General features: G+C 38.2%; 1 protein-coding gene across 5 annotated transcripts in view; it reads left to right on the forward strand.

The window, feature by feature from the left end:
• ptprfb (protein tyrosine phosphatase receptor type Fb) overlaps positions 1-25,522 on the forward strand; it is a 218,470-nt gene that overhangs the window by 109,045 nt on the left and 83,903 nt on the right. For all 5 annotated transcript variants that reach the window (XM_056260780.1, XM_056260782.1, XM_056260783.1 and 2 more), the window contains exon 5: positions 23,172-23,357. In XM_056260780.1, coding sequence (XP_056116755.1) covers positions 23,172-23,357 — 186 coding nt within the window. The remainder of the gene's footprint in view (positions 1-23,171; positions 23,358-25,522) is intronic.

Here is a 25,522-nt window from a genome sequence, read left to right on the forward strand (position 1 = left end):
GTTTGGCTTTGGTCTGGTCTGGTTTGATTCGTTTGGTCTGGTTTGGTTGAACGTTGCAAGGTGGCAGAAAAATAGACTTTATTGCTCAAACAACCAGCAATTATGTGCTTAATAGAGTTAAACTTCTTGAAGTTGAGTGACCTGGTTTACAGACTTTTCTTAATGTGCTAAAACTTGTGCCTGGGGTCGAACCCAGCTAGAACCCCCTGGGGTCGGCTGTCGCGCCGGCGCGATTGTCTCGCTTTTTTTCTTATCAGTGTAAAAGAGACTCAAAATACTCGGTTAATTTTGATCTTACATATAAGTGTTGTACATCATTAGATCCTGTTAAGTTTCTATTTTTTTTGTGGATACTCACAATAAAAACAAAGTGTTGTGCTTTTCACCAAATAAAGAAAAACAAACATGATGCGAGTTCTGCGTTCTCTCTGTCAGTGAAGTCCATTCTGAAACGCGTCCTAAGATTAACTGTAACTCCGCGATTACTTGTCACACAGGCACGAGAGGTTTTTCTTTATGAAGCTTAAATTCTCTTCTTTTAAATGAAGTAATTTATATAAAAAACAAATATTCTCAGTTTATGCAATCTGTATGAAAAGAGAGTGCTGTCAGTATTTTTTTCCCCAGCTCATTACACTTCATTACGCGTTAATCTGACACGCCCACGGAGGACGCGCGCTATTCAAACGCAAATGTCGAGGCAAGCCATGACAATGCCCACATCAGCCGTTCCACCGCGGCGGTAAAATGTGTGGTGTATTTGCTGCCTTTTACCGCTAAGAGGCGCTACAATCATAGACTCTGAAAAGTGTTTGTTTATTCCGGTTTATTCTCTCTAATGCGTAATCTGCTGCCGCACCGCGCTGATTCAGAGCGATTGAAAGCTGGTAGCAGAAGAATTCAACAAGTGAAATGTAGTTAAAATAATTCATAATCACAATACTGAAATTAGGCTACTGAAATGTAATTGAATAAATAATGAAAACATTTCAACATAAAACATTGCAATAAAAACATTTAGGCTACATGAATGAGGCTTTACAACTTTATCAGTGTACAGACGGTAGCTCAGTGATCAACGCAACGACACGAGCTTCGAGGAGCTTCATTCGACCCGAGATCGAATCTCAATGTAGCATACATGTTGTTAACCGATGTTGTCCTACGTTTATATTTTCCCACCTTGATGCTTAAATAGGTAACTGTTTATATCTGTTTACTTATTTAAAGTCAAGAGTTTTGTTTGATTATCATTACAACATAAATTTGCAACATTCCTGTAGAACCGCAGCCGCTGCACAAACGACAAAAACTGATGAAGGAAGATTGTCAGCCGATTGCATCAGAAAATGAAAAAGAAGAAGCTCGTCTTTAGTCTGCTAAATTATTGTGTAATGTAAAAGAACACAAAAATTACTTATGTTTGAAACCAAGTTCGAACATTTCAAGGTTTAAATAAAGTGTCGGGACAGTTTTTTTTTAATTTAAAACAGGGTTGCATCGGTTTAGAGTTTATTTTCTTTTGCGATGCAAAATAAGAAACACTAGGCTAATCTTATTCTTGCGACATTTTAAATTCGTATTGCCAAAGAAATTACAGCTAAATTAAACAATTAAAACAGTACAAAACGAAAATTGTCCAAAGAAACATATTTAAATTAAAAACATGCGTTTCTCTTTGCCTCTCTCGCGCTGGATCTCTTTTTAACAAGTTTATTTAGTCTCCCTCGCTCTGATAATAGCCTACTACTGTATACGTCGCTGCGTGTCAGCCATACAAATCACGAAAAAATTATTTAGCCTTTAATTGTTGCTTCAAAGACACAGCATGCCTTGTTGAATTCACCGTACAATAACTTCAATTGAAATTTTGTGTGAAAAAAAAACTTTAAATAGGCTACAATAAATAAACTACAATATTTATAATATACTAAAACTACTATTATAAATTTATATAAAATATGGGGCTGGACACAGATTTATCCTTACAATAATTTTGCCTGCTCATCAGGCTGGCTATCCGACACTCTCCATATGAAAGAGGAACATTAACACCTTTGTCCAGCAACTGTCCCTCCAACCCCCCACAGGCTATCGGAGTCTGAGGCTGACTTAACACAAAGAGAAGTCGCAATTCACACTTAAATCGCTATTCTAGACAGTGTTGATAATGAAGGAATTAAATGGAATTACATGTAGCCTAGTGATATTTCTGTCATAAAAGTTTATTACTAAATATTTCATTATTTCAATAATTGATGAAATAAAACTGGTTTGGGGCAGCTTTTTCCAAGCAAAACTAAATATAATCTGAAAAAACGCTTGTTAATTTGTTGTCATGAACAAAATGTTCAACTCAATATTAAATTCTACAGGGATCTTTGGATCCTTACAACCAGGCATGCAATTTGTGAATTAAGTTTTTATTTGATTTTGTATTATTCAAATAAATATCGAAACACGGTGCTTCGTGGTAATGCTGCTAAATTAAATAACATTTATAGAACAATTATGAACTTAAATGAAACAATATCGCAACATTTCGACAAATACATTATTTGATCTGTTTTTACATTTTAATTCAGGGCGATTTAGCCTACATTTAATTAGAGCGAGATTTTCACCCTTGTCATTTTCTCATTGGGAAGCGCTTACATTGCATGTTTGAGTAGATCCTCTGTTCCTCTAGTTTTCATATGGATTAGCCTATAATCAGATAACATTTATTAGCCTAAATATTTAGACATTTAAAGGCTTTAGACATAGCCGATTTCTTATCGTGACTGAGCTGAAGTGGCTTTCGGTTCATTTTTGTGACGCGCAGTTCCCGGAGACAGAGACGACAGATAGCCTATACTGTTTTTGTCGTTAGCCTAATATGAATACAAGTTTACAGTTTTGAACGATGTAAGCTACTCTACTCTTATCTGTATGACCAAAAAATTACGGAGTCGCCTACTAAGTTATTTTAGCTGTAGGCTAATATTGAGAAAAATAAAATTAATCTAAATGAACGCGCCGCCGTGTTTGTCGAACACTAACTCACCATGCCAGAATAAAACCCGACTTTAGAAAAATGCATAGGGCCACTCGGCGTGGTGTGCCAAAACACTTAATTATAAACTTCAATATTTCATTCAAAATAATCTCAACACGCTTTGTGAAATTTGAAAAGCCGTGCATGCATTAAGGCCACTGGAACTAATGAACAACTGAAACGCTGGTTTTGATTTTATTGTTTGTCGTTTAAACGTGCCTGTTGCATATCTCTATTTTATATATTTGATATTGGTGAAGTAGCCTATAGCATTGATTAGCTGTGGAGGGAGGGGTGTGGGGATTAAAATAATTCAGCAGAAGCAGGGATGTTTAGACCAGAAGGAAATCACAATCCCCCCTGGCAAATCACACTTTACTTAAAACAATGTTTTTAAAAACTCTAGGTTAGGGAACAGACCTCTCTGCCATGCGCGCGCACGGTTTGGAGCACAATATCTGTCTCGCATGCACGCTCGCTCTAGATAGATTACGGGATATTTTAACTAATTTGCGGTATAATAACTAGTCGATCACGAGTGGCTCAACAGGTATCTATAGATAAACTATATCCTTCAGGAATTTGACCGACCGGGTTGACACTTCAGCGTGAGAAATCGAGGGTGTGGCATGAGAGCCTGGAATAAAAAAAATAATATATATATAGCCTATATATATAGGCTATATATAATTTATTTTTTTACAGAACTGCTTTTGAAATTACGATTGGTAGCCTATTATTATACAGATGCAAAGTCGTTCTGTTGGATACTATTTTGTTTTTTTTGTATTTTTACTTAGTGTGAAATGGAAATGGATGATAATTGTATTTTATAAATATAAGCAAAAAAAAAAAAAAAACTGTATGGTGTAACAGAGTTTTAGAGCTAGACAAATCTCTTTGCAATAATAAATATAAAATTTACAGCAGACCATGTTTGTGCGGGATTTGAACCCGTGTCATCTTGATGATGAACCGTAAGTTCTACCGCTCAGCTATGAATTTTCTCACTGAGAAATACCCAAACGTCTGTTTCTGACATGAGCGAGAAAACGTTTTGTCTTTAGCCTGTGAGAGTGTAGGCCTACTTTAGCCTTTTAAAGTTTTAAAAGATTATATCTTATCTGTATGACCAACAATTTGTTGTAGGCTTATTTGGAAATTACCATAACTTGTAGAATTTCATCCTTAGGCTACTGTTAATAGACATTAGCCCCACTTACGTTTTGCTAAATGTCCCTTTGCGCCACCTGGCGGTCATTTCGCGAACGACTTTGCAATGCGACTGGTTTATTTTTACCGCGGTGGATGGCTAAAAATGGTATGTGGATGGCTAAAAGGTGTGACTATAAATGTGCTTTTGGCTTTCATTTAAATTTTGATTGTTTGTATATATATATATATATATATATATATGTGTGTGTGTGTGTGTGTGTGTGTGTGTGTGTATAAACATTTATTTATTTATATACACTACCGTTCAAAAGTTTGGGGTCGGTACGATTTTAAATACTTTTAAAAGAATTCTCTTCTGCTAACCATGGCTGCGCTTATTTGATTAAAAATACAACAAAAATCAGTTATAGTATTAAATATTATCTCCAGTGTAAATCAGCTGTTTTCTGTGTGAATATATAGTAAAGTGTAATTTATTCCTGTGATCAAAGCTGAATTTTCAGCATCACCAGTGTCAGTGTCTTCAGTGTCAAATGATCCTTCACAAATCAGTATAATATGAGGATTTGATGCTCAAGAAACATTTATTATTATTATCAATGTTGAAACAGTTGTTGGTCTGTCAGTTGTACAGTTTTTTTGTTTGTTTTAGGATTCTTTGATGAATAGGAAGTTCAAAAGACTTTTGTAACATTATAAATGTCTTTACTGTCACTTTCGATCAAATTAATTATTCCTTGATAAATAAAAGTATTGTTTTCTTTCCTCCAAAAAATAAAAATAAAATTCTCACTGACCCCAAACTTTTGAACGGTAGTGTATATATATTGTCCTTGCATTCTTTCTTGTGTGACACCCCTGAATGAAAGGCTCATTAGTATGCAGACTGCTCAGGTGAGAACTGCCTAATTATTCATGAGGGGGTTGGGCCGTTCCGCCCATCCGCATATTGCCTTTGCAAACAAAAAAATGTTTTTCACAATTTAAAACAATCTATTGTTTTATGGGAATGATAAGGCAGAATGATTTTCAGATCAATTTGAAGTAAAAACTCTAGGCGATAACATCCACTAGTCAAAAGTCTTGTGGACAAATATTTAGTATGTTATTTGTGGCCTTATATTATAAACTTTATTTTTTAGTTTTTTCAATAACCACGCATAAACAATATTCTCTCAAAAATACAAACATGTACATACATGTTGCTCACATATTATGGTAGCCCTGTGTGTGCTATATAGAGTGTAATTTCACCTGTGCCATTAATATGTTTATAAGCAACTGAAAAAAGCACAAATGTCAGAGCATGCCAAAACATCTCAAGGACCCCGAAAACACCTCAGACCCCAGAGGGTTAAGCCACATGAATCACTCCCACCTGAGTTTAGCTGGTCAAACACAGCTTAGGAATATGTGTGTCACTGCGCCTGTCTAATTAGCCACTTGAATCATATTGCTAAATAATTACTATGAACTTAACATAATTGATCCCAATTTAAACAGATGGGAGTTACAAGAGCATTTCTTCTGTGATTATGATTTGTTTGGTTGCTCTAGAAGTGTGAACGTTCTTTTCCTCTGAGGGCCACTGATGCATCCTAACATGCCTTCAGGGCTTCGCTCGTCGCCGTAGACTCTACACAACGAATCTGTGGAATACCAGCAGGTTTCATTTCAACTTCCACCAAGGTTGTGGGCGTTATTTGCTCACAGCTGTTGTCTGTTGAATAAAAATTTGCCATGCCTCTCTTGTAATCACATTGTGCGGATGCCAACATGGGCCTCTGTGTGAATTCATAATGACTTCGTCTAGCTGCACCCCATTTGTGCTCCTCATTTCTCTATAGCAGAGAAATTTGACATTACTGACACTCAAGGACTGAGTGCAGAGCAGTTTGTTACATGTGCCTTTTGCATTGTTCGGTTTAATGACTTTCATTCCAACCATCCGCTAAATCACAATCAGAAAGTGTAATTCTGGGTGAATATGCCTAAGATCTTTTTTTGTACCATCCCTCCGAAATTCTGAATGGTAAAAAGAGTTCCTCTCTCATTTTTGGCTTATTCATTTCATGCTCTTGTCTTGTGCCAGACTGACGTGATGACGTGCATGCTTTCATGTATCACATAGGGAGGAATTGGAAACCACAAGAACCCACAAGAATTCTTTTAAATGATGGATCAGTGGAATATTTCTGTACATTTGAAGATGCGGTTTCCTCATTAGATATCCTTTTCAAGAGCTCTACTGGTACGCGCTCCTGGAGTTCTGGTCTTTCTCATATTGAACAGTGTAATTAGTAAACATTACTCATACTGCCAGTGAATTAATATTGAATTAGCAATTTGGAGAAAACTCCATGTTTGGGAATCGTAATGATTCTAGTGCTGATTCAGATTCCATTAACAATTCTTTTTGTAATTTCAAGGAAGAGCGAATGAACAATTATTGGAAAACAATTCATATTGGATTCACTACGCTTTGCTGTCTTTATCTCTCTTAAATCTTTATACATTTACCAGTTCACTGTTTGTGAAACATGTCATGTGTTGCACATATGTGGGAGGGGTATAAAGGAGTTTTTCCACTGCAAAGTATTCATGAGAAACAGTGAATCACACTCTTGAAAGTTGATTCACAGCAGAGAGAAAATAAAATGCATGCTGATTGTTTTAGGAGGCTCTGATTTTATTCCAATGTTTATCCGCATTGGTGGAAAAATGCAAATTTTTGAAATGTCCAAATGTCATGAAAATCACTTGTTCCTGGTATTTATTTATTTGTATTTTTAAGAAGCCTGCTCTGGTGAAGACTGGGTCCATTCCCTCACAATACTAGATATAAAAAAAAATTCCAGTTAGTCAAGTACAGGCAAAGACCACTCTGGATCAGAACCGTCCACCATTTACTGACACCATTTGACATCGACTGCCACACATCACAGTGTGTTTAATTACACCAAGCTTTTGAATTGGTTTCCTGACTTGAATGACAGTTCAGGTCATTTTCCTGAATGACAACTTTTCAGTTTACCTGGAAGGGCACCATTTGCTTATGCACATTCCAGGGAAGCGCTCTCACGCAACACACACAGACCCCCTCTGCTCTACAGGTGTGGTCTCCAACTGCTTCCCTGGCTTCAGTCAACGGTCCGTGTCACGAGTTTAATTTCTCCCACCATCTGCTGGCTTGAAGCCCAGCGCTGTAGATCATGAGCGTTTGACAGATACAAACTGCGTCTGTCGAGCGCGGCCTCTCCCAAGGACTCGTGCAATATGGCTGGGTGGATTCACTCACCTGGAGTCTGTATCGGCATCCCTGCTGCATTATCGAAGGCCTTGCGGCTTAACTTAAATTACTGGATTTTGAATAAAGTTGCAGCTTTAACCTGCGGCTTGATGCACAATCCACATTAAAGGCTGTTTTCCCTAATTATGACTAACATCAGTAATTAATCCTGACAGAACATGTTTGTAGCTGCCAGATCTCATTGGAGTCACTAGCGCTTCACTACAGCAGATGTGTTTACGACCGTTGTCCATATAGTGAGCTCTTCCAGTCCAGTTTAGTTCTGAGGAAGTGAACTCAGACATGTGACAGGAGCTGTGTCCAAAACCGCTCCCTATCCACTATATAGTGCACTATATCGGGTGTCGGCCATTTTGTAGTTGTGAACGACATTATTCCCTACATCCGTTGACTACTTTATACCCACAATCCTCTCTGAATTCGAGTGTACGTTCGATGTACACTTGCTGAAGCACAAGGCTTTTTGCCAAAATCCAATGCGGGGAGGACTGAGCGCGCCTGAAAGTGCGGGAGCAAGCGAGTTTGAACCAGATTACTTTGCAGCTTTCTTATTTCTGCTTTCTTATTTATTTCATGCTAGTTTTAGGGGGTTAATGTTTCTTTTTAAACATTAAAATGTAGAGACAATATTATATAGATGCATTTTAAAATGAAATGAAATGATATTAATAAGGTAAATTATATACACTCACCGGCCACTTTATTAGGTACACCTGTCCAACTGCTCGTTAACACTTAATTTCTAAGCAGCCAATCACATGGCGGCAACTCAGTGCATTTAGGCATGTAGACATGGTCAAGACAATCTCCTGCAGTTCAAACCGAGCATCAGTATGGGGAAGAAAGGTGATTTGAGTGACTTTGAACGTGGCATGATTGTTGGTGCCAGAAGGGCTGGTCTGAGTATTTCAGAAACTGCTAATCTACTGGGATTTTCACGCACAACCATCTCTAGGGTTTACAGAGAATGGTCCGAAAAAGAAAAAACATCCAGTGAGCGGCAGTTCTGTGGGCGGAAATGCCTTGTTGATGCCAGAGGTCAGAGGAGAATGGCCAGACTGGTTCGAGCTGATAGAAGGGCAACAGTGACTGAAATAACCACTCGTTACAACCGAGGTATGCAGCAAAGCATTTGTGAAGCCACAACACGCACAACCTTGAGGCGGATGGGCTACAACAGCAGAAGACTCCACCGGGTACCACTCATCTCCACTACAAATAGGAAAAAGAGGCTACAATTTGCAAGAGCTCACCAAAATTGAACAGTTGAAGACTGGAAAAATGTTGCCTGGTCTGATGAGTCTCGATTTCTGTTGAGACATTCAGATGTTAGAGTCAGAATTTGGCGTAAACAGAATGAGAACATGGAACCATCATGCCTTGTTACCACTGTGCAGGCTGGTGGTGGTGGTGTAATGGTGTGGGGGATGTTTTCCTGGCACACTTTAGGCCCCTTAGTGCCAATTGGGCATCGTTTAAATGCCACGGCCTACCTGAGCATTGTTTCTGACCATGTCCATCCCTTTATGGCCACCATGTACCCATCCTCTGATGGCTACTTCCACCATGTCACAAAGCTCTAATCATTTCAAATTGGTTTCTTGAACATGACAATGAGTTCACTGTACTAAAATGGCCTCCACAGTCACCAGATCTCAACCCAATAGAGCATCTTTGGGATGTGGTGGAACGGGAGATTCGCATCATGGATGTGCAGCCGACAAATCTGCGGCAACTGTGTGATGCCATCATGTCAATATGGACCAAACTCCCTGAGGAATGCTTCCAGCACCTTGTTGAATCTATGCCACGAAGAATTGAGGCAGTTCTGAAGGCAAAAGGGGGTCCAACCCGTTACTAGCATGGGGTACCTAATAAAGTGGCCGGTGAGTGTAGGTATATTATTTTTTATTATTAAAATATATTATTTTGGCATTAACTCAATTTAATGTGTTTTACTAACATCCAGGTGTTTAAATAATTTGTGACATTTTTGTTAAACTGTAAGGTAGAGATGATAATTTGGTGGATGATTTAAAATTAGTTAATCATCTGTAGGTAGCGTATTCATTCAAATGTAATCATAACGGTCGCCTGAGGGCACTCAACGACCACGTCATCTGTGAGCGTGAGAGTTTCTAACAATTTCTGTTATAACACTAACTGATTATACACATATTCTGATAAGCCAATTATAAAATCGATGAAACTACAAAGCTGGCACGGAGGTATACTGTATATAATTACAAAATAAACTTATGATCGTTATTGTTATTAATATTATTTTATAAAGTAAGTAACCAGATAAAAGCTCTCCGATGCACACACATCAGCGTCCGAATTCACTCACTTCATTTCGTTCACTCCTTGCAGATATAGTGCACTTACATGCCATACACTATATAGGGATTAGTGAATGAGTGAGCAGTTTCGGACACAGCTACAGGCTTTAAATCTCTTGTGTTGAGATCGTCTGTAGTGCTGTTGAGTGGCCATTCTCTGACTGATGTTGCTCTAGTAATTGTGAATAAGCAGCCCTGTGGCTCTGACAGCCATGCTCACTAGGCCGCGTAATTGGAGCAGTTCACACTTTGAGTCGTCGTATGTCCGACAGCCTGGTCAATGTATCTTCAGGGTGGAATGATCATAGGCTTTCAGTTTCAAAGGCAAAAGAAGTAGAATAATGTAGTCCGGTGAACAAGTGAGGTGAAAGTGAGAGTAAAAATATGTGCAATTATCTGATTAGGCAATATAATATAAGAGGCTGTGTTGTATAGGGAACAAACACAGCTTGGGTTTGCTCGGCCTGTCTGTCGCATTTATTAAATAAATTATTAAATAGTAAATTTATTAAATAGTAAATTTAAAGCAATTTACTGCCTAATTTTTTTTTTTTTTATTACATTTTATTTGGTAAATTCACTAAATGTCATCTTTCTGCAAAAAGATAGTGCCACTACCGGTATTTGAAGGTTGAGCCTCAGCTTATTGGCCACTGAAGAAACAGCAACCAATCAGCTGCGCTACAGTATGTATGGCGATGCGATCGCTACCAAATTGAAGTCAAGGACCTATCAGCCTGTGCCATCTACAGATCTGGTATCTGGGAACATTTGCAAATGAACCAAACATATTCAAATTTAATCTTTTACTAAAGCAAAATGTATTCAAGGATGCAACTGGGGTGGAAGAACAAACAAAAATGCAAACAGCGTGGGACATTCAAAGGCTTTGATGTACGTTCAAATTCTGTGGTTATCTGCAGCGTTTCGGGTCGTGAGATTGTTGGTCTGTCAAAAGTTTGGTAGGCGTGGCAGCTATACAGTCAGTTTTATCTTTAGTTTGATTAGCTCAGTGTCAGAGCCTGAAGAGAAGATGCGCTAATAGAGAGGTGTGTGTGTGTTGGATCTGTGGTGTTCTGTCAGCAAACTGAAAGAATAAGTAACGGCTGTCACATGAACAGAGCCAAGGGGGCTTCATTTTCATGTTACACTGTTCTCAGTAACTTTCAACCATACTTCTTTGGGAAGTGGTTCAACTAAACAGGTGTTTGGATGTGTCAGCGCTGCTTTTTTATAGGGGATCAGGTATTTTCATTTTTTAAAGTGGATATTTTAGGTTTTATATATTTTCTTAATGTTTATAGTTTCTTTATTATTCATAATTTCGATTTATTATAATTATATGCTTTTTATTGTATTACTTATTTGCAATTGTATTGATTGATTAACATTATAATATATTTTTTGATCAAACACTAAACACAAAAACACTTGTTACTTGACCAGGATGTTGGTTCTGTTCGAGCTCTCTGCATCTAAATAAGGTGCTCTATAACAGATAGCAGATCGCTTGATTTCCACACGGCTGTCATGGCTCAAGGTGACTCGGGCCGTTGCGCTTGAGTGGAGTGAGCAGATCACCCTTCGGTTGTGGTAATGGGTCACACATGTGCTGCTGTTATGTACAAACCAGTGTGCTGTAGCATAAATAACAGCTACGTGTCTGTGGCAGAGCTGTAGATCATACCGAGACACAAGAAACTGGAGGACACACAGGAAGGAGGGCTAGATGGAGAGAGGAAAAACCAGAAAGACAGACGCATGCGGATAGTGGAGGGAGAGAGCGACCAACGTCGCACCTGGCCAACATTGATTAAGTGACTGTTAGAAGGAAGTCAGCCTGAATATTCGGGCCAGCAAGAAAAAGTGTATTATTTCAAAGGTCATGGCATGCATTACACCTCTTTCCTCGCCACTGACTTAGATAAACAGCACGCTGCTGAAATATTGCAGACGGGACTCCGACACTCCTAGGGTGCGGTTCACCTTTACACATGCTGCTTTGTTATTTACTACATGTGTCTGTGAAGTTGCCGATCTGCACGCCCAATTATACCATTTAAAGGTGAGGATGTTCCGGGCAACTATTGATTTACTTGGTCTGTTTTCTGCCTTCATGTTGATCCTTAAGAATTCCTAGCAGTGTTCATAATTAAAATGAACCAGGAGATCTGACCTTCTTGAAATCCATCTCGACTACAAAATCGCTGTACACTGAAACTCTGTTCTAACAACAACTGCCTGTCTAGACATTCACATAAGCACATTCCCAAAGCCAAAGCTGCTCAACAAGGTAGGCAGCGTAAGTCAGTCCCATAATGCATTGTGATGAGCTCTTTCAAGTAAAGTATTCTTAATTAGATGCATTATATAGCCTACAGCAGTGTTTCCCAACCCTGTTCCTGGAGGCACACCAACACTACACATTTTCCAACTCTTCCTAATCGATCACACCTGAATCAACTCATCAGCTCGTTTGTAGAGACTCCAAGACCAGAAATATATGGGTCAGAAAAGGGAGACATCCAAAATGTGCACTGTTGGTGTGCCTCAAGGAGCAGGGTTGGGAAACACGGGCCAACAGTACATTATAAATCTAGTTCAGTCATGAAACTCTAGAGGGCGCTGGCTAAGCTGTTTGGCCTCTACTGCTCCTACAGACAATGCGATTGCTTGCGCAATATATCTAAATAATCTGGTACAGTGTTTGCTGTAGGCTAGTCTTGCAGCTTGTTATCAACCTTCCACCTCCCCCAGCTCCACCTGCCTAGATCTCCTATGGGATTTATGAATGTCTATTTATGCAGCAGCAGCAGCAATAACCAGCAGCAGTGATCAGATCTAGTCCACCAAGACCAAATACATTATCATTATCATAATACTAAATAACTAAAACTAGCTAAATAGCTCAAACTATTTTGAGAGTTGTCATGATTGAAATACCATTCAAAGTTTGCGATTTTTTTTTAATGTTTTGGAAAGTCTCTTATGCTTGCCAAGGCTGCATTTATTTTATCAAAAATACAGTGAAAGCAGTAATATTGTGATATATTACAATTTACAATAGCTGTTTACTATTGTTTCTGTTAAATATATTTTAAAACGTCATTTAAAAAGAAATGTGACCGCAAAGCTACATTTTCAGCATCGTTTACTCCAGTCTTCAGTGTCACATGATTCTTCAGAAATCATTCTAATGTGCTGATTTGATGCTTAAGAAATATTTCTTATTATTTCGCCGCTTATTTATATATATATTTTTTTTGGAAACCATGATACCTTTTTTTTTCAAATTCTTCGATACATGGATGCATAGCATTTATTTAAAATTGAAATCTTTATAAATGTACATTTGTGTACTTTTTTATCCTACATTTGATAATTATGTAACATATCGTTTTGCTCTTTTCTAAACGGCTTAATGTTTTGCCTTTCTGGCTTCATCTTAAAAGCACTCAGTCTTGTCTCCAAAAATGCAAATCTAATAGCATGTAAAAGTTATCTCCTACATCAGCCTGCAGGCAAAGCAGTGTTCTGTGCTGTCTGATATCTAGGCTGTCACTGATATCACCTAACACTGATGTCATCTTTCATGAATGAATGGTGTTTTGTTCGGATACAGTGCCTGCCGTCTCTCATTCGTAATTGCTTTGATTCTCTTGAATGTATGTTATTCGTAAGTATTGAGAGGCTACATTAAGCATAAATATCAACATTATAAAATGAAGTAAAACTAACCAGCTTTTCCGATACTGGTGTTCCCATCATGCACTGGGGTTTAATAATTATTTTTTTCCAGCTGTACAGTGCTTGCACTGTTTTATCATTATTATTTCCTTTATTTTAACCAGGAGAATCACATTGAGATATTGCTATCTCTTCTTCCAGAGAGACCTGATCATAGATTTTGTTGTGAGGTTTAGTAACTAACCATTTTGTCACATTTGAAGTTAATTTTCTACTCAAAATGACACATTCATACTCAAAAAGGATCCATCGAATGTTACCATCGTTGTGTATTGTGTACCAAGTATTGAGGTCTCTGTGTTCATGTGTCTACACACTATCTATTGTATTATGAACTTAGATGTTTCTAAGAAAGGCATTAACTTTAAAAGCGTGGTTAAATTCAGTGTTATATCGTTTGAGTAAAAGGTATTGTGAAGGAAACTTCAACTAAGTAGAAATTACTCAACCTTTCACTGGCCAAGTTAAAGTAACTTTTTTTCTTTGTTAATTTTACTTAAAGTGCCCCAATTATGCTACTTTAAAGTTTCCTAATGTTGTTTTGAAGTTTCCTACAACAGGTTTACATGCATCATTTTTTCATAATATACATTTGCACATCACCACATTTTCAATGATTCTCAAACTACTCGTCAGATGAATCAATCTCTCTAAATCCCTCCTCTCCGCGAGCTACTCTGCTCTGATTGGCCAGACAGCTCAGTCTGTTGTGATTGGTTTACCGAGTGCAGCGCGTGTCGAAAACAAAACCGCCCGTTGCCATAACAACGTCAGCTCTGCGTGTCTTGAGGCTTCCTACACCGTAAACTAAAGACAGTAACGAACAATGACGTCGATTGTACCATATCAATGAGCGTGAGTCCGATTATGAAACACTGGAAGAACTAGTTATTCAACCCGAACCTCCATCATAAGGACAATTCGAGCAGGACGTTTCTCAGTGATTCACTACTCAGTTTGAGGTACATTATGAGATGTTGCAACTGTAATTCCTCACCACCAGCATTAACAAGTGCATGTCCATCAAACAAATTATGATATTATTTTACTTGTACTTATTTACAGAGTATTTTTCAAATTTATTGTGGTGAACATGTGGAAACTGTATCAATAACAGTGCATACATTAGCCGAGCTCTAGCGTGAATGACTGATGTAACATAAACATTGGTAACAAATCTTGCTCCATTCTTAATCTCAAAGTAGTGAGAGAACGACAGACAATCTGCATTAATAGACACAGGTTTAGGTAATAGTGGCCCACAACTGATCAGCAGAAGTATTTCAGTAAGACAGCAATAATGTGAGACCAGTTAGCAGGAGACCTACACAATATAAAACTCAAAACGCAACTTTGAACACCATATTTAAAGAGCAAGCGGTTTGTGAATCCTATACTGAACTCTGAGATTTGAGAAGCAGTCGTCAGTAAAATGAGGGAACAGCAAAAGTTTAGGATTATACTGCTGTGGTATCGTGGTAAAGATGAATCTGAATCACTGATTCTTCAAATGCTCGTCCTTGGGCAGTGAAAAAAAACTGGCTTTACCTTCACATTGTAGAGCAGAGCTTCTTGACATGATGCTATCCAGCATCCACAGGAATCAGCTGCCGGTTTGAGGCGGTTACATTTTTTCCCTGGTTTCTGCACTCGCAATAAGTGGGCGGCCGGGCAATATGTTAATGTTTCGTCATGACATTACACCGAAACGGCTTATGACTCGTTTGAAAAACGATAATTCCATATGCATGCAAAAACTTGCAAAAGAAAACTGAAGTAAATTTGACTTATTGTTTTTTCAGTGTACTTTTTTTCCAGTTTAATATGCAGAGACAACTACAATACAAGTAAGCTATTTCTAGATTGATTTGCTAAGCATTGTGCTTGCATTCTTAACGGACAACACATCTGTCTAATTTGTTGTATAAATGTATTCAGTGATGAGCCAATGAAGCAGATTTTTTGGCAAGCTGGATAATGTAAAAACCTGTTTTCTCCAGAGGATGACAACCCTGGACCTGAAATGATCTCAGGAAATTAAAAGATGTAGTAAAATGAATGGTGTTCTGTTGTCATATATCACTACAGAAACCCTTCTGCTCCCTCCATCAAAAGAGATGTCCCCTTTAATTGACGTCATCCATCACCCTCATACACACCTTTCTGGAAATTACAAGGACATTTGTTTCCCAAGAACTGTTGAGACTTTTACAGGAATACTACATAATCTATTAGTTTAGAAGTTCCCTTACTTGAGAGAAATTCAGTGTGAGGGATACGCTGTCCAAAATGTGTTTGTGGAACTTTGTTCTTCTCTAACAGTTGAGACCTCCACATGCTTAAAGGAATATTTCAGTCAAAAATGTCTTTCTTTTACACTGGTTCCAAAAGTGGGTTTTCGCAGCAATGCCATTTAAGAACCATTTTGGGTTTCCCAAAAAAACCTTTCATGGAACAGTTCTTCAAAGAACTCACCTAAATCTATCATCTTACTTCAAAAGATGTGGCATTTAGGGCGAACTGTCCCTTTAAACAGATACAGTTAGCATATAGCATGGACATTACACCAGATTCATGAGATTGGATCTAAACATGCGTGATCAGTCTCTGACGAACGGCTTGTTCTCGGTGCGAGTGCCCCACGGTGCTTCATTACTATTTGAGCATCCTCTTCTGTGGCGACGTGTTTGTGCAGGGTGAGAATAACTCCGGCTGACGTGGACGTGGAGAGCACTCGGGCTGTTTCACAGTGGGGTCTGAGGACAGAGACTTGTCTCTTCAGCGGGGTTCTGATTAGACCCATCACCCCACATGCCATGCTCTATTCTTCCTGGTAATTGGAGCTGGCAGGAGGTTGGCATGTACCCCTCCTGTCCTCCATTTCCCTCTTTATCCTCCCACGGTGACCGCCCCCCTACACTACTCCTCATGTCGGATCCACTGTAATGTGTATTATGTCCCCTCTCTGCTCTGACCCAGCATTGAGGACATGCAGCCTATGCATATCTAAACCATGTTTACGACAGCGCTCGTTGTTCACATTAGATGAGTTCACCGTTCCATTTCTCTGCCTTCAGGACATTTTGTCCTACTTACTCCCGACCACCTGAAAAACCATTGTTATTTCTCTTGGCAGCATCGCTGCTTTCTTTTGGTAATGATACAGAGTTAGTTCTCTCCCAGTGTTCGCCAATAGTTTCATTCGTTGCTTTTCTGCAGCACTCAAGTTTTGTAAATATCAGACTTTCAAGCCTCGATCTGTTCTTCTGTTATCTGATCGCTCACAGCATTGAATATAAGTCTCAGTGAGCGTAATTTACTGCTTCTCAAAAAACAATGTTCCTTTTCTTTTCACAAAACTGATTACAGATGGGTTTGTGGTGTGCTACTCTGTTAGCTCCCTTTTTGTGGTCACATGCATCGATAAAGCTTGGCTGCTTCTGGCCTGGTTCCACAACCGAGGAGAAAATACAATAGATTGCCATCTCCAAGGGCCTGCACGGTCTTATCGCTCTGGTAAAGTCTCATTAAATACCCGCTCTGGGTCTGTGGATGGCAACAGTAGATTTCCCATTCAGGAAGGAGATTTGATTGGGTACTATCACAGGTACTATTGTTACAATGGCACTTGTTTATGGAGGTCGTCACAAGGACTTAACTATTAGCTTTAAAAGAGTTGGAAGGACCTACAACAGTTTATGTGCGCCAGTGATTATTTGTATGTTATGGCAGATAACCAATTAATAATAGTTATATACAGTTTTGTCTACATTTAAAAATAAAACACTCAAATCTGAAAATCAGTCATTTTAAATACTGAGGCATCACTACATTATAATGTACTGTATAGTGTGAAAGATGGATATTCATTTTGGGATTTGCTAATAACTGTGTAAATAAATTGTTAATGTTTATACAAATTAAGTGAGTGTAACATGATGAAAAAATCTAAAAATAGGGGAGCATGAGCAATTAAACGCCACCATAATTAAACAAACAAAATTAAAAGTATAGTACTGTTACAGTATATTGTTCACCTCTAATCTCAAATAAGAAAATGCTTGTCACAATGGTTTTGTGAAGTTGTGTATACTTTAAACAGTAACAAATAGGAAACACCATACTTTAAACTTAGAAAACATATTTAAACTTTGAAAGAAAGAAGACCTAGTGATTGCTTTGATACACTGCAGAAAGAATTTCATAATTTCATAATATGCCTTCAACATAGTCATTCAACTCAAAGTATCTACACTCTCGTTCAAAAGTTTAGTCAATAAGATTTGTGAAAAGTCTCTTATGCTTTTGCTTTATTTGATCAGAAATACAGTAAAATCTGTTATAATGTGAAATATTACTACAGTTTAAAATAACTTTTCTGTTTGAATATATTTGGATTTGGTGCGCGAAACATTTATTATTATCAGTGTTGACAACAGTATATTATTTTTTTGTGGAAACTGATCATTTCTTTTTTTAACTCTACAGTAGTTTTTTTTATGTTTGTGTGCTAGGGTTAAATGCATTGGAAAATGCAGTTGAGTTTGGAAGTTAACCAAAAAATAACAATCTAATGTGAATAAACCCTTCATGAACAAAGAACAATAGAGCCGCACCCAATGGATTAGTAGGACATGATGCTTGAAGGTTAGACGTGGTTTCGGTAGTCATGAATCTGTAAATCTACTATCTTTGAAATGCCAGTAGGCTTAACTGCATTTTTAAAGTAACGTGATACAAATAAGGTGTTGACGTTGCATACAAACTTGAGCCTGTACTCTTTGTCTGTAATTGACAGGAATTTTGCTTCTCATATACCATGACCTCAGTCAGTTGCGTAACCTCTCAGACAAAGGTGAAATAAAACTCTGCAAAACAAGCAGAGAATCTCAGCACATGACATCACTGTCATTAAAGTTCACTTTCTCTCTATTGACTATTTGCTGGAACATTTCTGCAGAGCTGTTCCTCCTACTTCCTCCTCATTCCATCCACTCTCAAGTTTCCCTCTGCTCTTTACAAGATGGCATCCCAATTACCCACCAAATGTATCACCCCATCGGAGCCAGGCACCTTGTCATAACTGCTTCGGGGAAACAATGAAACTAGCGTTGACAGGCTTTTTAAATTCAAACCACCATCTGCTGTGGCGCCCACGTCTATGATGCGGCACAGACCCGGGACAGAGCGGGACATTTTGCAGAATTGTTTCCTTCTTACCAATTCATCTCAGTAATGGAGTCCTTGCTCGACTCAATACAAGCAAATTTCTGAGCTTTGGGTCTTCTGTTTTTTAAATCCTCATGCATAGTAAATAGGTGTAAATGATAAAAGTGCTTTTAAGGATGGAGAATGGAGCTTTTATTTAGGAAATGCAATAGGGTAACCATCTGGGGGGTTTTTTTCTTCTGTGTTTTCTTTTGTGGAATAAATCCATCCTTTTCTCCATTGTTTTTACCTTCACATACCATTTACTTTTTTTTTTTCAAACTCACTATACTTGTAAGGAAGTCTGTCATCATTATAAACATTTCTAAGAAGCAAAATATTAAGAAGCCTATTTAAAGGTGCAGTCAGCAATTTTTCCTCATTAAAAAGTTAAGGGTAGTGATGAGTAATTAAAAAGTACCACAATTTATGTAAGATGAGGTCTCCAGACACATTAGTAGCATAAAAAAGCTGTTTTCTTTTACAAGGCGTGGGTCACCATATAGTGGTTGCCATATTGTGGTCACATGACCATCTGAATACTTATTTATCTCAGTAACCTTCCTGTTATCTGACTCTTTCGCACATGAAATACTGTCATGACTGAAAGCTAATTTCTGCAGTGCAATATAATGCATGACTCATCATCCACACCACTAGGTGTCAGTATATTTCTAAGACGACTTTCACAAAAAAAACAATTACTGAGTGCACTTTTAACGAGTATGTGAACATAGGGATGTCACGGTACCAAAATTCCAGTAGTCGGTACCGATACCATTAAAATGTTACGGTTCTCGGTACCAATTTCGGTACCACAGCAAAATCAGTTTGAACTATTTTTTATAAAATAATTTATTTAACTATTTGAAAAATATATTTATATATATATTAAATTCAATTCAATTCAATGACTTTATTATTTATGATGGTAAATGTATGAAAGGATTGAAAACTACATGCTGTTTAAACGAAAATATTGATGATATTGAGAAATATTCCTCATAAAAAAGGTCAAGTGAAAAATAAGCAACCTTCTATGCACACATTATTATTATTAGTAGTAGTATCTTTAATTAATGGAGACGTAGTTAAATCTATTAGCCTAATATAATTATTTCTGTCAATTTCTTTAAGTTAAACCAAACTTTTATTTTGACGGGTTGCCGTGAAGACCTTTGAGTTTCTGTGCGAGTATGATATGACGATAGTTTTTCTCAAATGAAACGGTAAAATGCTCATGAAGTGACTCTCAGAGATGAATGGAATCATGAATCATGTCATCATATCGTGAGGCAGCAGAGACTGAAAACAGCGCGAGCGTCACGTCGTGCTTCAGTGTGTGTGTGTGTGTGTGTGTGAGGTGACGTTTAATGAAACCGCGCGTCTGCGCCGTTCATTCACACAGAGATAAGCAGAACATGAAGGGTTCATATTTAAATAGTCGTTTTGCAGTTTGATATACACAGACACCACATCAGCAGCGCCGCCGATCGCCATGTCTCAGCGCTTTCATGAAGCGGACGCAACTTCACGCCCTTCGTGCATGCATGCGCATCCAGAACCGGGTTTGACTGGGTACTCGGTACCACCGGGACTTGGTACCGTGACGTTTCATTTTTTTTTGTACCGACTTGGTACCGAAGTACCGAATATTTGGACAACACTATGTTAATAAATTTAGCACAAGTGTGTCACTTACTTTGCTCTCAAACACTTTTTCTTCACTTTGTCACCTGAAACACCAGGAGAGATTGTATTTTTCTATTTATTTATTTATTTTTGCACACCTGATAGGGGAACCTGAAATGCACATCTTCACACTCCACTGAGGAAACAGCCCAGTTGGTTTTCTCTTAGATGTTCTTGTGTGCTCTGTTACCTTTTTTTGCATGCTGACTATATAGGTACTATTTGTGTTTTCCTTCTCAAGAAAATGTATTCAATTGTTTATTCAGAAGCCGCTCAGAGAAAAGGACCGGCATAGTGATACAGCCCACAACCGTACAGGTAGTTGACCTCTCTCAAGCACGCCAAGGCAAAAATGTACACTTCGATATATAACAGTTTCTGAAGGTCAGACTTGGAAAAAAATCTGGATGTTTTTGCTTCTTAATGAGGCATAACTTGAACAGCCTCATATTCCAAGTTACCTTGTACAGAAAAGTTCCCTCCAGTTGGGATTCCACGCAACATTTTTTCCGCTTTCTAAATGATTCCCCTTTTCGATGTTTTCATAAGGGGATTAGTGATTTGTGAAATAACCCTTTTGAGGTTTGCTCACTGTGGAAATGTGTCTGATTTACATTGTCCTGAAGTCATAGTCTTGTGTGAGAGCTTTTCAATTCAGCTTCCATGAGAAGCATTGCTTGATGCTCAATGATTTAATGTTGAACTAACTGGAATAAGAAGAAAAGATCAATCGCAGTTGACTTTGGTGCTCTGTAGACCTTAGAGCAGTGGTGCCCAATCCAGTTCCTGGAGATCTACCTACCAGTTCAGATCCAACCCTGATCCAACAAACCTGTCTGGAATCATCAAGTGCTCCTGGAGATCTGAATTAGCTGCTTCTGTTGTGTTTGATCAGGGTTGGAGCCGAACTTTTAAGGAAGGTAGATCTCCAGGAACAGGATTGTGCACCCCTGCCTTAGAATGTTTGTCACATGCAGAGGATTGTCTCAAACTGAATAATTCAGCCTTGCCTTTTGGCTTACCCTGGCATCAAAGAGAGTGTGGTGTTGCAGTAATGTTGTTGCTATTGCAAGTGTGAATATTACGCATGATGGGCTTTCATCCAAACATTTGTGTTTGAATGTTTGAGAAGAGGGGGAAAAAAAGTAGTTTTAAGCCATGCCACAGCGTTGCTTATGTTTTCATGTGCTTGGAAGCCGTATGTTTACAGCCTTGCCCACTTGGTTATCTGGTTTCGGATATAATTAGTGTTCATTTTCATAATATTCATATAATTTGTGTTAATTATGCAAATGTTTGATACTTAGAGATATCTGCTCTGTTACTCCCTTGTGTAGAAATGGTGAAAGGCGTCTCAGTCTGTATCAGAGTGGAAAGGGTGTTTTCCAAACCATTGAAGGACAAAGCATTATTTGCCAACTAGATTTGCATTTCCAGAAGAAAACAGCAGTGTTTGCAAGACAGCAAAATAAATGTGTTAGGTTTAAATTGTAGGTAAGCAGTTTTAGACTCTGGTTTTGCATAAATTAAATGCCACATCAGGTGTTAGTTGCAGTTGTCACTTGTTTTGTTTTCTTTCTGTGGCACATATCAACTTCATTAGTCTCAACACGTCAGTATCAACACATATCAGTATCAACACGTCACCATTTTTGCAGTGTAGAGGCGGCTGAAGATGGTTAAAATGTTATAAGAACGAATAGAGCAATCACAATTCATTATTCATATGAATGCAAGAAGGAAGACCAGTGACAATTGAGAATGAAAGTGTTTTGATGATGGCATTGCTGTTGTTTACATTTTGAATTGTGAACTTTATAAAAATGGAAGTCGATGGGGAAATTTTCAAACTTTGATCTTGTCCTTAAGTAACCTATAAAAGTAATTTATCTAAGCACATTTAACAACAGAAGTCTGAAATTGTTCGAAAAATATAATAAATGATGAGAGCTTATGATAATACTAATAATTAGTTACGGTCAATTTGAAATTTTAATAACAATAACAATAATGATAAACTAACAATGAATGTTTGTTTTTTTTGTTTAAAAAAAAGAAATAACTCATAACCTCAGATGATGAATAATGAAGAGAAAGAATATCATCTCTTTAGGTCTTCATGTTGGATTTAAAAATCGCAATGATATTGCAGAAAAGTGTGGAAAAGTACAACTAGAATGTATGAGGAATATCAATATAGCGCTGGCTTGCTAATACTTTAACTAGTGTATTGATCCTTTCATGTTTTGATTTATTTGTAGCTGAATTTGCATTTTCTTTTCTCATTGTTTTTGCTCCGCCTCTTCCCAAACTCCTGTAAAGATTTAGATTAAAAGAAAAGCTTGCAGCTTAAAACTTAAAGCTTGGAGTCCATATGGTGTTACATGTTAGAATAACGGTACGCAAATGTACTGTGGATTAGTCTCGCCATGCTTTGATCTTATTAATGCAAAGGAAGGCTTTTTTCCGGGAAGTGAATTGATTCAGTGCACTAATGAGACTAGTCCTGAATTTGCTTTAGCAGGACAATTACGTCTGGCTCACATCTCTAACCCTTGATTTATAGCAATCAGAGATCTTTGAGATCATTATCCTTATTTTGGTAAATCATTCGATTTTTGGCTCCTGACTTGACCTGTTTTTCTTTTTCTTGCTGCAGAAAACCAGATTCCTCATGGCTTTCCGACCATAGACATGGGCCCTCAGCTAAAAGTGGTGGAGCGAACAAGAACAACCACGATGCTCTGTGCCGCCAGTGGGAACCCTGACCCGGAGATCACTTGGTTCAAGGACTTCCTGCCTGTAGACATCAACAGCAACGGGCGAATTAAACAGCTTCGTTCAGGTAGGGATGACACACTTCTTCAGCCCAGGAAGCAGGAACTAATATACTAAATGTATAATATAGACACCCTATCGACACAGCTCTGTTTCTTTCAGTTTAATGAATGCAATATTGCCACCTAATTAAAACTAGAATGCTTTTTTTTGGTGCAAAGTCAGGCCTTTGGTCTGCCAATTTGTGTTTGCTTACCATTGAAGGAGAAATGTATTGATGTGGCCATAACATCAAATGGGTCTTAAGCCACATGCAAATGGTCTGGGTAATTGTAGGCACCCTTAAGGGAATATGAGAGTGGCCCGGAGAGGATCAGCTGCTCTATTTACATTGGAGACCCTCCTAATGGATAGACGGCTCAGGTCTGACCTAGGATCAGACGGATGAACAGGACTTTGCCCAGGCTGGATTAATAGCTCCTGACTGACTCAGAGTTTATCCTTCCCCACTAAATCCACCTCATTTAGAGGGCAAGTCACAGCAGAGCTTGTTCTCTAGTTTCTAGCATCAGCGTCTAAGTACACAGCTTACAAATACACAGTTGAAAGTCTGAATCCTGAATGCCCCTATCTTGCAAAAAGTCAAGCAAACAAAATGTACCATTCCACCAAAGATCAAAACATTGCTTCCTCAAAGATCTTATCTCTGGGCGGCATGGGGCGCAAAGCTTTATGGCCCTTTAGGACATTCTTAACATAAAATTATGACAATAAAGCTAGTCTTATCTGGCTTATCTGCACGTTTTACTCCTCAGGAGAATGTTGAATGACATGTTTGCTGTTTTACTTATAGATAAGTGTTTTCTGATAGACAATGGTAATGACGAAGTAACCTTACCTTGCGATTTGACCGATAGTTTAAGTCGACATGAAATCAAAATGAACTCTTTCTTAGGTGAATGATTTATAGCTTTTCATCTGGCTGCACAAGCATTTGATTTAACCAGTGGTTAACCGATAGTAAAGTCCCTTTCAAGGAAAATTAGTTCACTTGGTCGGCCATATTTGCAACACCTCAAGAAAGATATTTCTGGCATGCAAAACCAACTCTTTTCGGCTTGAAAATAGCTTGCCAAACTCACATTGCTTGGTTGCCAAACTTCTTGCTTTAAAAACCGCATGCCAAAGTCACATTTAAATAAAACAGCAGCAAATTTTGACATTGTCGTTATGTTGTTTCTTATGCTCAAATAGCATTAATAAACATATATCTCAGGTTTCAATGGGAACCGGAGCGTCTAACAGTGATGTGCAGTGACACGATGACATTTCCAACTGACGATTGGCTCTTTTATTTAGAAGGTGGGACTTCCATTATTAGATCCACCCTATTGCGTGTTGCCGTTTTTCCCATTCATAGCAGTACACCACTTCACACCACTGTGTTTGCTAATAGCCAAATATGTATTTATGTATTGTTTTAGGCTGCTGTTGAAACAAGCAAGACTTTGGCTTTTCTAAAAGCTAATGCTAACAGAAATGCTAATGGTGAGCGCAAGTTATTAAATAACAAGTAATTAAATGCCATTTATCATTTATAGAATGACATTTCATGTTGACTTAAACTCACGTGTACAGAATTGTTGCTAGCTGTTTCTGCTATTCTCACACCAAACTTGTCGCCTTAACCTGCCATGGTCTGTGATTGTCTAAACAATGCTGTGAACAAAAATAACAAAAACAAAAGTAGACATCGAATGTTTACTTAAGCTCTGCAAATTGTCCTTAAAGCATCCGCTTTGGCAGGCACCTAAACTATCTCAGAATTCTACCACAAAGAAAAATATTCCCTCGGATCTTTTTTTTCTTCTTCTTTTTTCGAGCTAATTCTGTTGCACCAGACAGCCAACATTCAACTAATCCTCGGAGAGCAGTAGTCTGGCTCAACTTGATTCCTTTCTGTTTAATTAAGCTTACTTTCATTTGATTCCCTCCCTTTTGTTTTCCTTATCTCTCTTTGTCTATCTCTCTCGTCTTCTAACACTTCTCTTCAATCTTGTTTGCATTCAATTTACTTCACCTAGGGGGTTCGCCGATACGAGGTAAGACAGCTGGAATGTGTCTCACGAAACGTCTCCGTCATTGCCCGTATCATCACCACCACTGTCATTTCCTGCTTGTTCAGTACATATTCAACCTGTCTGTGTTCTGATGTCTATATCTAAGCAATTT

This window comes from Rhinichthys klamathensis, unplaced genomic scaffold (genome assembly GCF_029890125.1).
Source record: "Rhinichthys klamathensis goyatoka isolate OS25496 unplaced genomic scaffold, OSU_Roscu_1.1 h1tg000178l_1, whole genome shotgun sequence".
Lineage (NCBI taxonomy): Eukaryota > Metazoa > Chordata > Actinopteri > Cypriniformes > Leuciscidae > Rhinichthys > Rhinichthys klamathensis.